This window comes from Pelodiscus sinensis, chromosome 1, assembly GCF_049634645.1.
Source record: "Pelodiscus sinensis isolate JC-2024 chromosome 1, ASM4963464v1, whole genome shotgun sequence".
Classification (NCBI taxonomy): Eukaryota; Metazoa; Chordata; order Testudines; family Trionychidae; genus Pelodiscus; species Pelodiscus sinensis.
In genome coordinates, this window is record NC_134711.1 from 329,413,699 (window position 1) to 329,427,137 (window position 13,439).

The 13,439-nt window shown below is 44.0% G+C and overlaps 1 protein-coding gene across 1 annotated transcript; it reads right to left on the reverse strand.

The window, feature by feature from the left end:
• Positions 1 to 1,629: 1,629 nt before the first annotated feature.
• LOC142829618 (olfactory receptor 52D1-like) lies at positions 1,630 to 2,568 on the reverse strand. The gene has a single exon (XM_075930213.1). The coding sequence runs from the start codon at positions 2,566 to 2,568 to the stop codon at positions 1,630 to 1,632; it is 939 nt and encodes a 312-aa protein (XP_075786328.1).
• Positions 2,569 to 13,439: the final 10,871 nt, after the last annotated feature.

Consider the following 13,439-nt stretch of genomic DNA (forward strand, 5'->3'; position numbering starts at 1 on the left):
AGCGTCTAGACTGCACGTTGAACTTTCGAAAAAGCGGCTTGCTTTTTCGAAAGAAAGCATCCAGTGAGTCTGGATGCTCTCTTTCGAAGAAGCCCTATTTACATTCAAGAACGCCTTCTTTCGAAAGAGGAACTTTCGAAAGAAGGCGTTCTTCCTCGTAAATTGAGGTTTACCGCCATCGAAAGAAAAGCTGCGTTCTTTCGATTTAATTTCGAAAGAACGCGGCTGCAGTATAGACTTTGAAAGTAGGAATAAGAGATCCTCCGGAAAAGGGCTTTATTCCGGAGGATCGGGTCAGTCTAGACGCTCTTTTCCGGCTTTTCTACAAGCCGGAAAAAAGCGGCGGACATCTTTATTTAAATCCCGCGGGGGATATTTAAATCCCCCGCGGATTTCCCTATTACGAAGTGTAAAATTAGCATGCCCCTTTCGGAAAAGGGGCCAGTGTAGACGTAGCCCTAGGGTTTTATTTACACACATAATGAAGATTTGTTTTTTTCCCCAATTGATAAGTTCCAGGAAAAGCTTATCCACATTAGCAATGAAGTGAAAAGAAAAACAAATTCGGTCTTTGTCAGGAGTTCCGAGGCTACTGTACACAAAAATCTGCTAAACCAGTGCGAACATTTCTTCTTTGGTATAAAATGTTCAGAACAGAATTTGTGTTGTCTCGTATCTGGCCTGAAAGCAAAAAGATTTTTCTGAAGTTCCTCTTGTGTCTTGCTCTATTGTTTTGTTATTATTTGGTTCATCAGGGGAAAACAATCTTACTTCTTCAGTGTTACTTAAAAGTCTTGACATCAAAAAGAGAGCAACTGAACAAGTTCATAAAAGTCTTACTTCTCAATGGCAACGGTGTGTTAACAAATTTCAACCTCAAAGAGCTCAAATTATATGACTTGCGTCTGAAGCCAGTGAACCAAGTCAAAAGTGTCCACAGAACAATGTCTAAAATGAGATCTCAGCCCATGTATGTTGACAGGGTTGACTAGAGTAGAAGGACTTACAAATTCCTCACCTGATCACTGCAGGTATGGAGTAGAAGACCAATATCTATGTGAGTATTTTGTCTTTTGTGGTCTAAAATTGTAACTTCACTTTCTCAGATTGATAAAGATTTGTATTCACCCACGGTACGTCTAAACTACGTTGTTTTTCAAAAGAGGATATGAACATTTTGTTCGAATTTGTATTTCTTCTTCCAATCTCACTTTCAAAAGAGGATCTTTCAAAAATGAAAGTAGTCTAGATGCATTTTTGGAGAGAGAAAAAACCCTTTTTTGAAAAATCTGCATAAACTTGAGTTTTCAAGGAAAAGTGGTCTTTCAAAACTAAAAATTAGTCTAGACATAGCCCCAGGGACTAATGGGAAACTACTGTGTGTCAAAGCTGCAGTATCTTCTGGTGGACTGGAAGTCACAGAGAGGAAAACTGCCAGGTGATGGTCAGAGAGAGGGAACTCAGCAGTTGACAATGCAGCAACTGGGGACATAGTGATAAGAAGGTAGATGTGAGGAGATGCTAAGATCAATGCTGAGTTCAAACAAAGAGGGACAAAGCAATGCTGGTTAAAGAGGAGGCAGCTGTCCGCTTCTTGGGACGCGATTTCAATTCCGAGGCCCAATGGGATCACATTCTGCAGAAGTTTTTCCTCATTTTGTCACGAAGCTCTTTGGTTTTGACTCCATAAATAATGGGGTTGAGCATGGTGGGGACAAGGACATAGATGTTGGCCAAGAAGATTTGAACATGAGGAGCGATGCTCCCACCAAACCGATTTGTCATCATAGAGAAAAGGTAGGGAGTATAGGACATCAGCATCACACCGATGTGGGCGGTGCAGGTTTTGAGGGGTTTCAGGTGGGCTTTCTGGGAGGAGATTCTAAGAACAGCCCTGATGATCAGAGAGTAAGAAAGGGCAACGAGTGTCAAGTCTGACCCAATAATTGTAAGTGTCATCACCAAGCCATAGAGCCTGTAGAATGTGAGGTCCCCACATAAAATCTTTGCCACAGGAATAGCCTCACAGGTCACATGAGGGATGATGCGGTTGCCGCAGAACGGCAGTTGGCTCAGCATGAGGGGCACAGGCACCACACAGAGAAACCCTCTTATTAAACTGACCAGTCCCAGCTTAGCTATCCGTGCGTGGGTGAGGATGGTGGTGTGTCTCAGAGGATTACAAATGGCCACGTAGCGATCAAAGCCCATTGACACCAGGACACCTGATTGCATTGCGAAACCCGTGCTAAGGAAGGTAATTTGGGTGAGGCAGCCACTCACTGTGATGTCTTTCAAATTGAACCAAAATATACCCAGGGCCTTTGGCACAACGCAGGTCGACATGGTGATGTCCGTGAGCGCCAGCATGCAGAAGAGGAGGTACATTGGCTGGTGCAGGGTCTGCTCTTTGCCTACCACGAACAGAATGGAGACATTTCCTAACAGACAGAAAACGTAGCAAGTAGCAAAAGGGATGGAAATCCAGACGTGAGCATGTTCCAGGCCAGGGATGCCTCTTAGGATGAATGTTGATGTGTCAGAGGGGCTGAGGTTGAAAGCTGCCATGAGGTGGTGGATGAGACAACAGGGATGAGGAATTCACAGGGCGCCTGTGAAAACACAGAAGCACACTGAGCTGGGGTTATAGATAATCATCAACATCACAGGAAACATGATAGTTATTGTCAGTCTATAAAAGTGAGTATTGATATGGCAACTTTTGCAGAAGACAGAAGATGTTTTAGATTAATGTCAAATTTAGAGAAGTTCTCGGAGGAGCTAACCCCATCTGGTTACTTGGCAGCAGAATGGCGATCAACTTTCACGTTGAGAGGTTCAATACATCTGCTTAGTGGAGGAACTCCTCAAACACCAAACAAGGTTCTAACTGAACAGTACGAGCTCAGTACAGAGACCTGGGTACCTTCGACACATGGCTCTGGGAAACCCTGCTCACAGTGCAAACGTGGGCAACATTTGAGGAAAACATTAGGGCCCATAAACAGGAGAACAGTGAGGGGGGATTGTATGCTTTGGGTGTGTCTAGACTACATCCCTCTGTCTCCCGAGGGCTGTAAATTAGACATACTGAAATTGCTAAGGAAGCGGGGATTTAAATACCCTATGCTTCATTTGCATAAAAATGGCATAAAATGGCCACCACTTTTTGTCACCATGGAGCTTTGGTGAAAAAAAGCAGCAGTCTTTACACAGATGTAATGCTCAATAAAGCCTTTGCCAATAGACAGACCTTTATAACAAATAGGAGAGATAATATTTTTATAGTTATGAACAATCTAACAAGAAGTTGAGTATCGAAGTGGCAACATTTACAGATGGCACCAGATTGTTTAGTTCAAATTCAAGCCCAGAGAAGACATCAAAGGAGCTAACCGAGGCAGATGAATCAGTCGGCTAACAGCAGATGAAATTTGATGTTGACAATTGCAGTATGTCTGCCCATTGGATGGAAAAGTTTGAACCCTTCAAACACCTAATACTAATATAACTGCTTGATCTCAGGACAAAGACCTGGACGTCATGGCTTACTGCTCTGGGAAACCAGCTCACTGTGGTAGGTATGACACAATATAAGCAAAACTTTAGAATCCAGGAGTTGAAGTAATCCTACAGAAAAGGCAATGCTATGAGATCACTCAGACCATGTTTCACCTGGGCTTTGTCTAGACTGGCCAGTTTTTCCAGAAAATCAGCCGCTTTTCCGGAAAAACTTGCCAGCTGTCTACCCTGGCCGCTTGAATTTCCGCAAAAGCCCTGACTTCCTACTGTAAGAAATCAGTGCTTTTTGCGGAAATACTATGCTGCTCCCGTTGGGGCAAAAGTCCCTTAAGGTCCAGTGTAGACAGCTGAGATTTGTTTTGCGCAAAAAAGCTCCGATAGCGGAAATGACGATCGGGGCTTTTTTGCACAAAAGCGCGTCTAGATTGGCCATGGACGCTTTTCCGCAAAAAGCACTTTTGCAGAAAAACATCCGTGCCAATCTAGACGCTCTTTTCCGAAAATGCTTTTAACTGAAAACTTTTCCGTTAAAAGCATTTCTGGAAAATCATGCCAGTCTAGACGTAGCCCTGGAGTCCCAGGTAAGGACCCAGGCTGAGACAGATACATTCTGGAGTGGGATAAACACTGGTGTTCTCGTTTTTTCCTTGTTGGGCTGTCTTGAAGCAGGTGACGTCTTAGTCTTACCAACCTACTTCTAGCTTTCATCCGGAGCACATCATATAAACCATTGTTTATAGCCAAGCCCTAAGATACAACTGAATTTGTTCGAGGCATACACAAATAGCCAGACAGGGCCAAGTGTCAAGACTCCTGCCTAAATGGAACATTTCCAAGGAATGTCACCTCCTGGAGACCTGTCCTAAGTCAAATCCCTAATTTTCTGTATAGATACGTAGATACATTAAATGGAAAAAAAAAAACCCATGAGCTACAAGGTGAAATAATGAGGATAAATCTAACAAATGTCTTAGATGTCTGTATATCACAATAAGTAGTACGAGGAACAAATAAACAGGAAGAACTTGAAATGGTCTGGAACAATGCAATTCAATAAAGTGAAAATGCACAGTGCCATACTTAGAAAGAATAAACAATTGTACAAATACTAAATGGGGAATAAAGGATCTGGGTTATAGTGGATCACAAAATATGAGCCAATAACAGGGATGTGAAGGGTGAACCAGTAAGCATTACCTTTAATGGGTGATGCTTATCAATTCCGGTTAACTGGCGGCTGGAGCAGCTAGCTCCCTGCCTACCCTGGTTCGCAGCAGGCTTAGATGTGCAGGCAGGAGAGGGGGAGGTATGTTACAGCCCAATGAGAGCACCCCTACCTGCCTCCCTTTAATTGGTTAACCAGTTAAACATCATGTTTAATCAGTTAATCAACTAAATGGGATTCTGAATCCCTAGTGAATGTTTCCTGTAAGCTGTGCACTTCTGTAGCTGGTCAGGAGAGACTCACATGCCTCAGCTGAGTGTCCACAGCTAGATTTTTGTTGCTACTGGTGGTGCACATTCACACACGCTTCAGTGCACATAATTATTTCACACGTGGATGGAAAAGAGAGGGCACATTGGTAAACAATGCAACACTGTTGCAAAAATGGCAAACAATTATGGGATGTATTGGCAAGAGAATTCTGAGCAAGTCATCATTCTTCCACTCTACTTAGCATTGATTAAGTCTCAACTGAAGTGGTGTGTCCAATTCTGGGCACCACACTTTGGAAAGATGTGGACAAATTGGAAAAAGTCCAGAGGAGAGCAATAAAAAAGGTTGAGAAATCATGATCTACAAGGAAAGATTGAAAAATTGGGTTTGTTTACTCTGGAGAACCAGACTGACCAAGCCAGAAGAGTACTAACAGTCAGTGGATTTTCAAAATTTGGTGGTGTTTCAGTGACCAACATTCATTTATACTATAGTGTCCAGAAAGTGGATCTCTTGTGTGGACTGTTCCAAGAGGAGGTTGATAGTGGGGTGGAAATGTTTCAAAGTAGAGTTTGAAAAGACTGGGTTTGTTAACTTACCAAAGGAAAAGAATAAGAGAGGGTATGAGAACAGTCTATATATGAATGACAGGTAGAGAACAGACTATAGAGAACAGACTACAGGCAGTCCCCGGGTTACATGGATCCGACTTACATCAGATCCCTACTTACAAACGGGGTGAGGCAACCCCGCACTAGCTGCTTCCCCCCAGCAGACCAGGGAGACGTGAAGCTAGCGCCCCCCCGCAGCAGACCAAGGAGACGCAGAGCGGTTTTTCTCAGCAGACACCTCAGCTTGAGAATAAAGGACTGAGGGAAGTGAGGTGTGGGAGAATAAAACTGAGCTCTGGAGAAATGTTTGGCTAGAGTTTCCCCTACAATATGTACCAGTTCCGACTTACATACAAATTCAACTTAAGAACAAACCTACAGTCCCTATCTTGTACGTAACCCGGGGACTGCCTGTATATGTTACTGAGCAGTAAAGAGTACACCGAGAATGTGTTTTCCATTTCTACTAAGAAAAGAACCAGGGTTCATGCAGTGAAACGTACATTGAAAGCAGATAGAAAATAATCTGTTCTTCACTCAATGTCCAGTTAGACTGAGGAACTCATTGCCACAGAAGGTAGTTGTGGCCATGAGCTAAGCAACAATCAGGAAGGGTTTTGATTTTGACATGGAAAGAGAGACTATCCAATCACAGCATGCATAGTTACATACATATTTTGAAAGCATGTTTCATAGTACAAACCTGCTTTGAAAAATCTCACTGAAGTCCTGATCTCTGCTTACTTCTAGGGTCAAAGAATGTAGCAGTGCTTATATCAAAGACAAATCCAGAAACAGCAAGCGTGACTCTGGGATGGAATCTCAAGGAGTCCCTGAGAAGTTATTTTACCTCAGTATTTTGCACTGGTGCAACTGATGTGGGAATCCTGTGTCCTGGTTTGGGATCCACGATAAAAAGGAATGTCGATAACACTGAAGAATCATAGAAATATTCAAAGATTAGAAAAGCTGCTTTGTAGTGATAGAGTCAATGAGCTCAATTCATTTAAAAGTAAAAAGGTAGTTAAGAAGTGACTTGGATACATAGGCTTTTCAGCCTACCATAGAGAAATATACATTAAAAAAATGGAGAGAGTGATTAACCAGTAGAACAATATAAGAAGAGTCTTGGCAGATTCTTCATCACGGAAAATTTTTAAATCAAAGTCTGGTGTTTCTCTCTCTAAGGCTATATCTGCACTGCAGCGATGGAGATTTCACAACTGCATTAGGCAATTTATTCCAGTGTTTAATTACTCTGACAGATGAGACATTTTCCTAATGTCCAACCTAAACCACCTTTGCTGCAGTTAAAGCCCATTGCTTCTTGTTCTATCCTCAGAGGCCAAGGAGAACAATTTGTCTCCTTCCTTCTTGTGACACTCTTCCAGTTACCTGAAAACCGCTATCATATCCCCTCTCTGTCTTCTGCTTTCCAAACTAAACAATCCCAATTCTTTCAGTCTTCCTTCACACGTCATGTCCTCTCAACCAGTGGTTTCCAACCGTGGGCCATATAGATCCCTAGAGGCCACGCCCAACCTCTCGGGGGCCACATGGAAAAAAACGGAACATTAGGCAAATTATGTACCTTTTTTTTCCAACTAACAGTGTCTATGGGGGCGGGTCACAGAGGTAAACGAGGCTCAGAAGGGGGCCATGAGCAAAAAAAGGTTGAGACACACTGCTGTGGACCTTTAATCCTTTTTGTTGCTTTTCTCTGGACCTTCTCCAATTTCTCCACATCTTTCCTGAAAGTGGTGCCCAGAACTGGACACAGTACTCCAACTGAGGCCTAAGAATGAGAAGGTTGGACATTAGGAAATTCTTCCTAACTGCCAGGGTGGTTACACACAGGAATAAATTGCTGAGGGAGGTTGTGGAATCTCCATCACTGGAGCGTGTGACCAGTGTGTGACCCATGCTTGTGGTGAACCCCCTTGTAACACAGATACACACTGCAGAGGTTTTGGCTGCTCTATCTATCTCTGCTGTGTTACTGATGAATGAAAAACCACACTGCAGAAAACTCTAATGAGATAGATAGAAAGGCACAGTAAGAAACAAGGAACTTATTCTAAGGCCCAACAATTATCTACACTTTCCCCAATACATTGGTAGTTCCAATTAATCCTGGTAAATCCTTGATATATCTTGAAAAAAAGCACTAAACACTTGAAGTCACCGTGATCGTGTATTGCTGCCCTGATAGATATACGTTTCAACTCTGGAACACCGTTCCTCAGCCCTTATCACTAAGCATTAAGGTAGAAACAGGCAACTCACCACAATCCCCTCAACAAAGTGGGGAAATCTTCCTGTGGCTGTGAGGCAGAGAGAAAGGACTCAGCATGTGAATCTCACCTGTCTGATACTCGCTGTAGTGTCTGTCCCCTTTATGATTCCCCTGTCCAGTCCCTGTGGGCTCCTGGGTGGGCCAGAATTCACAGACAATTCCCTCAGCTCTGTGAGCGGTGGCAGGAGCAGAAATTAGACCCTGGAGGACCAACAGCTTGAGAGCCTCATCCTGGAGAGAAGTAATTGGATGCTATCAGGTGCTCAGCTTGTCTGGGCAAACCGGACCTTCCCACTGCTCAGCCTTGCTGTCTGTTCTGTGGGCACTGCCCTGCCATCGGCACTATGGGTGGAGAGGCTGCCACACAATACAGGGCCAAAAATCAGTTCAGTGGATAGTAGCCAGGCACTGCTGCCTACAGCCCATTCAGTCATATCAAGTCCATCGGCCTCCAAAAAGTCACTGCTGCCCTGTGGAGGCTCAGTGACGTGGTTCTGGATTGAAGGAAGATGAAGTTCATGGAAAAGGTTTCTGCTCCCAGGAGTCTGGCATCAAAGGCTTTTGCCAGTGTCCCTTTGTCATGTTCATACTGGATATGCATCCAGCAGCTCAAACTGCTCCACTGACAGGGGTTGTACGTTTCTACCGCAGCACTAGCACCATGGGACGGCTCCATTCACTCTGCAGTGAAGACTAACACGAGGTTGGGGGATTCTTGTACTGGCCGGCTGCGGTGTGTTTACACAGACAGTGTGTTCTACCCAGGCCAGCCGTCCCTGTGCATGGGGTGCTCACTGATGAACAGGCAATTGTTATACTTGGAAGAATTTCACAGGATCTTTTTCAGGGGGATACGGCAAAACACCCAGGCTATGTCTACACTGGCGGGTTCTTGCACAAGAACGGCCATTCTTCTGCAGAGCATCCACACTGCTAGCCTGCTCTTGGGCACGAAGATTGGGCTACTATATATATGTGTAGGGTAAATCGAGGCAGCCCATGGTATCTTGCTGAGAACTGAGGGTATGTCTACACTACCACCCTAGTTCGAACTAGGGTGGTAATGTAGGCAACCGGAGTTGCAAATGAAGCCCGGGATTTGAATTTCCTGGGCTTCATTTGCATGTTGCCGGGCGCTGCCATTTTTAAATGTTCACTAGTGCGGACTCCGTGCCACGCGGCTACACACGGCACGGAGTCCGTACTAGCGGACGTTTAAAAATGGCGGCGCCCGGCTTTATGCAAATGAAGCCCGGGAAATTCAAATCCCGGGCTTCATTTGCAACTCCGGTTGCCTACATTACCACCCTAGTTCGAACTAGGGTGATAGTGTAGACATACCCTGACAAACTCAAATCTGAAAGTATCAGACTAAGCCTGAGAAGCATATAGTACAGCAATTACTGTGACCCTGGTTCCCCTGACAACCACATTCCAAAAGGGCCTCACTTTGATAAGGCCGGTACCAAACAACCAAGCAACTGCGCGGGATTGTTCTTCATTGTCTTCTTTGTTCCTAGAAAATATGCTTGGTTCCCAAAGATCGCGTCAAGACAATACCACTCCCGCAGGAAACATATATTTCCGGCCAACAAAATGACCATCAACATGCCTTTGCTTATTTTGGCTTATTTAGCTTGTTAGGAATAACAGCCTGTATTCGTGATAACATGTTTAATTGGCGATGGGCAGAGATACTGTGTAACTGTTGTAGACTATTGGCTTATGTGCATATCTCACTTCCACTGCTAGACCTATCATATCACTTCTCCATCTGCTACCTGTATAATCTAATGTATGTTTTGGTTAAATTAGTGCTCACCGGGTTAACCCCTGTTGAGTACTCCACCAGCAGTGTGAACCAATAAATCCTCTGCTTGTTTTCACCTGCAACCAGTGTGTCCAAGAAATTGTTCCCTACAATATGATTGTGTGCACTCCTAAGGAATTTCTAAGCAGCCGTTAGGTTCCATGGGAGCTATCAAAATGCAGTTGCTGTGTTATTTGTCCCATGCTGTCACCCATATAGCCCACATCACAGGCTGGCCCTAGGTCTGACCCTTGTTTCTTTGTGCTCCCCACAGACAGGGGCTAAGCTGTTCCTGCTTCGGTTGGTCTCTCGGCACCAGGATTTCCCTGACCGCACTGATCACTGCATTATGATCATGCCACACACAATTTATTCAACAGTCACAGTGAGAAAAATTAGGAACATGTGGGAAAGATTCTAGGAAACAAGGGATCCTGCTCCGTGGGAATCGGAATGTCACCAACCAGTGGGATGTGAGGAAGATTCACGGTTTGTTCCTCGCACATCCCAGGCCTCCTGTCGGGCCCTGGAAGTGCCACACAACCTCAGACTCTGGGTGGCAGGACCAGTTTCCCCAGTGTCTTTCCATCACATTCACGTCCCTCTTCTGAGTCCAGCCCCCAAGGCCCTGTTGTTTAGTCTCATTGTACTCGGCTGCCATGTTCCATCCTGCAGGGCCGGCATCCACTGTCCTGGCTCTGGAACTGTAGCTCCCTGCAGTTGCTTAGCTCTGAGGCCCCATTGGCCCAGCCGGTCAGGTCATACACAAGCTCTGCCTCTGACATGGGCTTTACTTTCATCTCCCCAGGTAGTCATTTGGCTCAACTGCGATATTATGTCTTGCAGAGTCGTCATCCACTCACATGGCCATGGGATAAAAGGGAAGGTCCTTTCTTGGAATAAGAACTGGTTAAAAGACAGGAAACAAAGGGTAGGAATAAATGGTAAATTTTCAGATTGGAGAGGGGTAACTAGTGGTGTCCCCCAAGGGTCAGTCCTGGGACCAATCCTGTTCAACTTATTCATAAATGATCTGGAGAAAGGGGTAAGCAGCGAGGTGGTAAAGTTTGCAGATGATACCAAACTGTTTAGGATAGTCAAGACAGAAGCAGACTGTGAGGGATTCCAAAAAGATCTCACCAAACTGAGTGAGTGGGCAACAAAATGGCAAATGAAATTTAATGTGGATAAGTGTAAAGTAATGCACATCGGGAAGAATAACCCTAAGTATACGTACAGTATGATGGGGGCTAATTTGGCTATGATAAATCAGGAAAGGGATCTTGGAGTTATCGTGGATAGTTCTCTGAAAACTTCCACACAGTGTGCAGCGGCGGTCAAAAAGGCAAATAGGATGCTAGGAATTATTAAGAAAGGGATAGAAAATAAGACACAGAATATCTTACTGCCCCTGTATAAAACTATGGTACGCCCACATCTTGAATACTGTGTACAGATGTGGTCTCCTCACCTCAAAAAAGATATTTTGGCCTTGGAAAGGGTTTAGAAAAGGGAAACTAAAATGATTAGGGGTTTGGAGCGGGTCCCAAATGAGGAGAGGTTAAAATGACTGGGACTCTTCAGTTTAGAAAAGAGGAGACTGAGGGGGGGTATGATAGAGGTCTATAAAATCATGAGTGGTGTGGAGAGAGCGAATAAAGAAAAGTTATATATTATTTCCCATAATAGAAAAACTAGAGGACACCAAATGAAGTTAATGGGTAGCAGGTTTAAAACTAATAAAAGAAAGTTCTTCACATAGTGTGTAGAACTCCTTGCCAGAGGAGGCTGTGAAGGCTAGGAGTATAATAGAGTTTAAAGAGAAGCTAGATAATTTCATGGAGGTTAGCTCCATAAAAGGTTAGCTAGCTAGGGGATAGAAATGGTGTCCCTGGCCTCTGTTTGTCAGAGGCTGGAGAAGGATGGCAGGAGACAAATTGCTTGATCATTGTCTTCGGTCCAAACCTCTCTGGGGCACCTGGTGTTGGCCGCTGTCGGCAGACAGGCTACTGGGCTAGATGGACCTTTGGTCTGATCCAGTACGGTCATTCTTATGTTCTTATGTTCTTGGCTCTGACCCCGCAGCTCCCTGGTTTTGCTCGGCCCTGGCTCCACATTTGTGTAGTTGATCAGGTTCTGCACTGTCTATGCTTCCGACTTGCCACTCTACCTTGGCCCAGTTCTGCCTTCTGGGCTGCAGCTCTAGTCCCTGGGGTTCTGGCTGCTGCTCTTCCATCTCTATCATGGCTTTTGAAACTGTGAGATTCCTACTGCACCGATAGACCAAAGTCCGTTAAGCCCTAACCGAAAGGAACATCAGAAGAGGCACACTGGGTCAGACCAAAGGTCCATCTAGCCCAATGTCCTGTCTGCCGATAGTGGCCAATGCCGGGAGCCCCAGGTGGAATGAATAGGACAGGAAATCATCATGGACGTAACCTCCATGGATTTATCTATTTCTCTTTTGAACTCTGTTAAAGTCCTGATCTTCACACCATCCTTGTGCAAGGAGTTCAATAGGTTTTCTGTGCGCTGCAGTAATAAGTCCTTTCCTTTTGTTTCTTTTATTTGGTGACCTTCAGTTCTTATGTTATCAGAGCAAGTAAATAACTTTTTCTTATTCACTCTCTCCAGACCTTTCATGATTTTATAGACCTTATCATATTCCCTCTTTGTCTCTTCTTTACTAAGGTGAAAAGTTCCAGACTTTTTAATCCCTCTTCTTATGTAACACATTCAAAAGCCCTCCTTTTTATCTCTATTATACTGCTCCTGATCCAATGCCAAGATATCTTTTTTGCAGTGAGGTCACTACATCAGTACACAGTATTCAGGATGTGCACATACCATTGATTTATGTACAGGTGATAAGATATTCTCTGTGTTTTCCCGGTTTAAATGATTCCTAACATTTTGTTGCCTTTTTTGACTGTGGTGTGCATTGAGTGAATACTATCTGACCACTATCCCCAATGATACCGAGATCTCACTCTTGAGTAGTTGCAGCTAAATTAACATCCTTCATTTCATTTGTATATTTGGGGTTTTTTCCCAGTGTGCATTACCTTGCATTTATCGACATCAACATTTATTTGCCATTTTGTTGCCCATTCACATAGTTTTGTGATATCCTTTTAAGCTCTTCAGTCTACTATGGTCTTGAGCAGTTTGAGCAGTTTAGTATCATTTGCAAATTTTGCTCCTTCACTATTTACCTCTTCCTCCAGATCATTTATAAATATGTTGAATAGGATGGGTTCCAGGACAGACCCTTGGAGGAAACCACTAGTCACCTCTGTCCATTCTGAAAACTGACCATTTATAATGACCCTTTGTTTCCTTTCTTTTAACCAGTTTTCAAACTATGAGAGGACCTTCCCTCTTATCCTATGACCTACCTAAGAACCCTTGGGGAGAGAACTTGTCAAAGGCTTCCTCGAAATCTAAGTACACTATATCCACATGATCCCCCCCGTCCTCATGTTTGTTGACCCCCCTCAAAGAAGTCTAGTAGGGCACATTTCCCTTAACAGAAATCATCGGACTTTTCCTCAACAAATTATGTACCTTTATGTTTCTGACGATTTTATTATTTGCCATAGATTCAATGGATTTGTCCAGTATTGATGTTAGACTTACCAGTCTGAAAGTGCCGGGCTCACCTTTAGAGCCCTTTTTAAATGTTGGAGTCACGTTAGCTATCTTCCAGTCATTAGGTACAGAAGCTGATTGAAAGAATAGGTAAGAAATTACAGTTAATAG

Excerpts from the sequence above, each read along its gene's own strand:
- LOC142829618 (XM_075930213.1), bottom strand. The coding sequence starts at position 2,568 with ATGGCAGCTTTCAACCTCAGCCCCTCTGACACATCAACATTCATCCTA.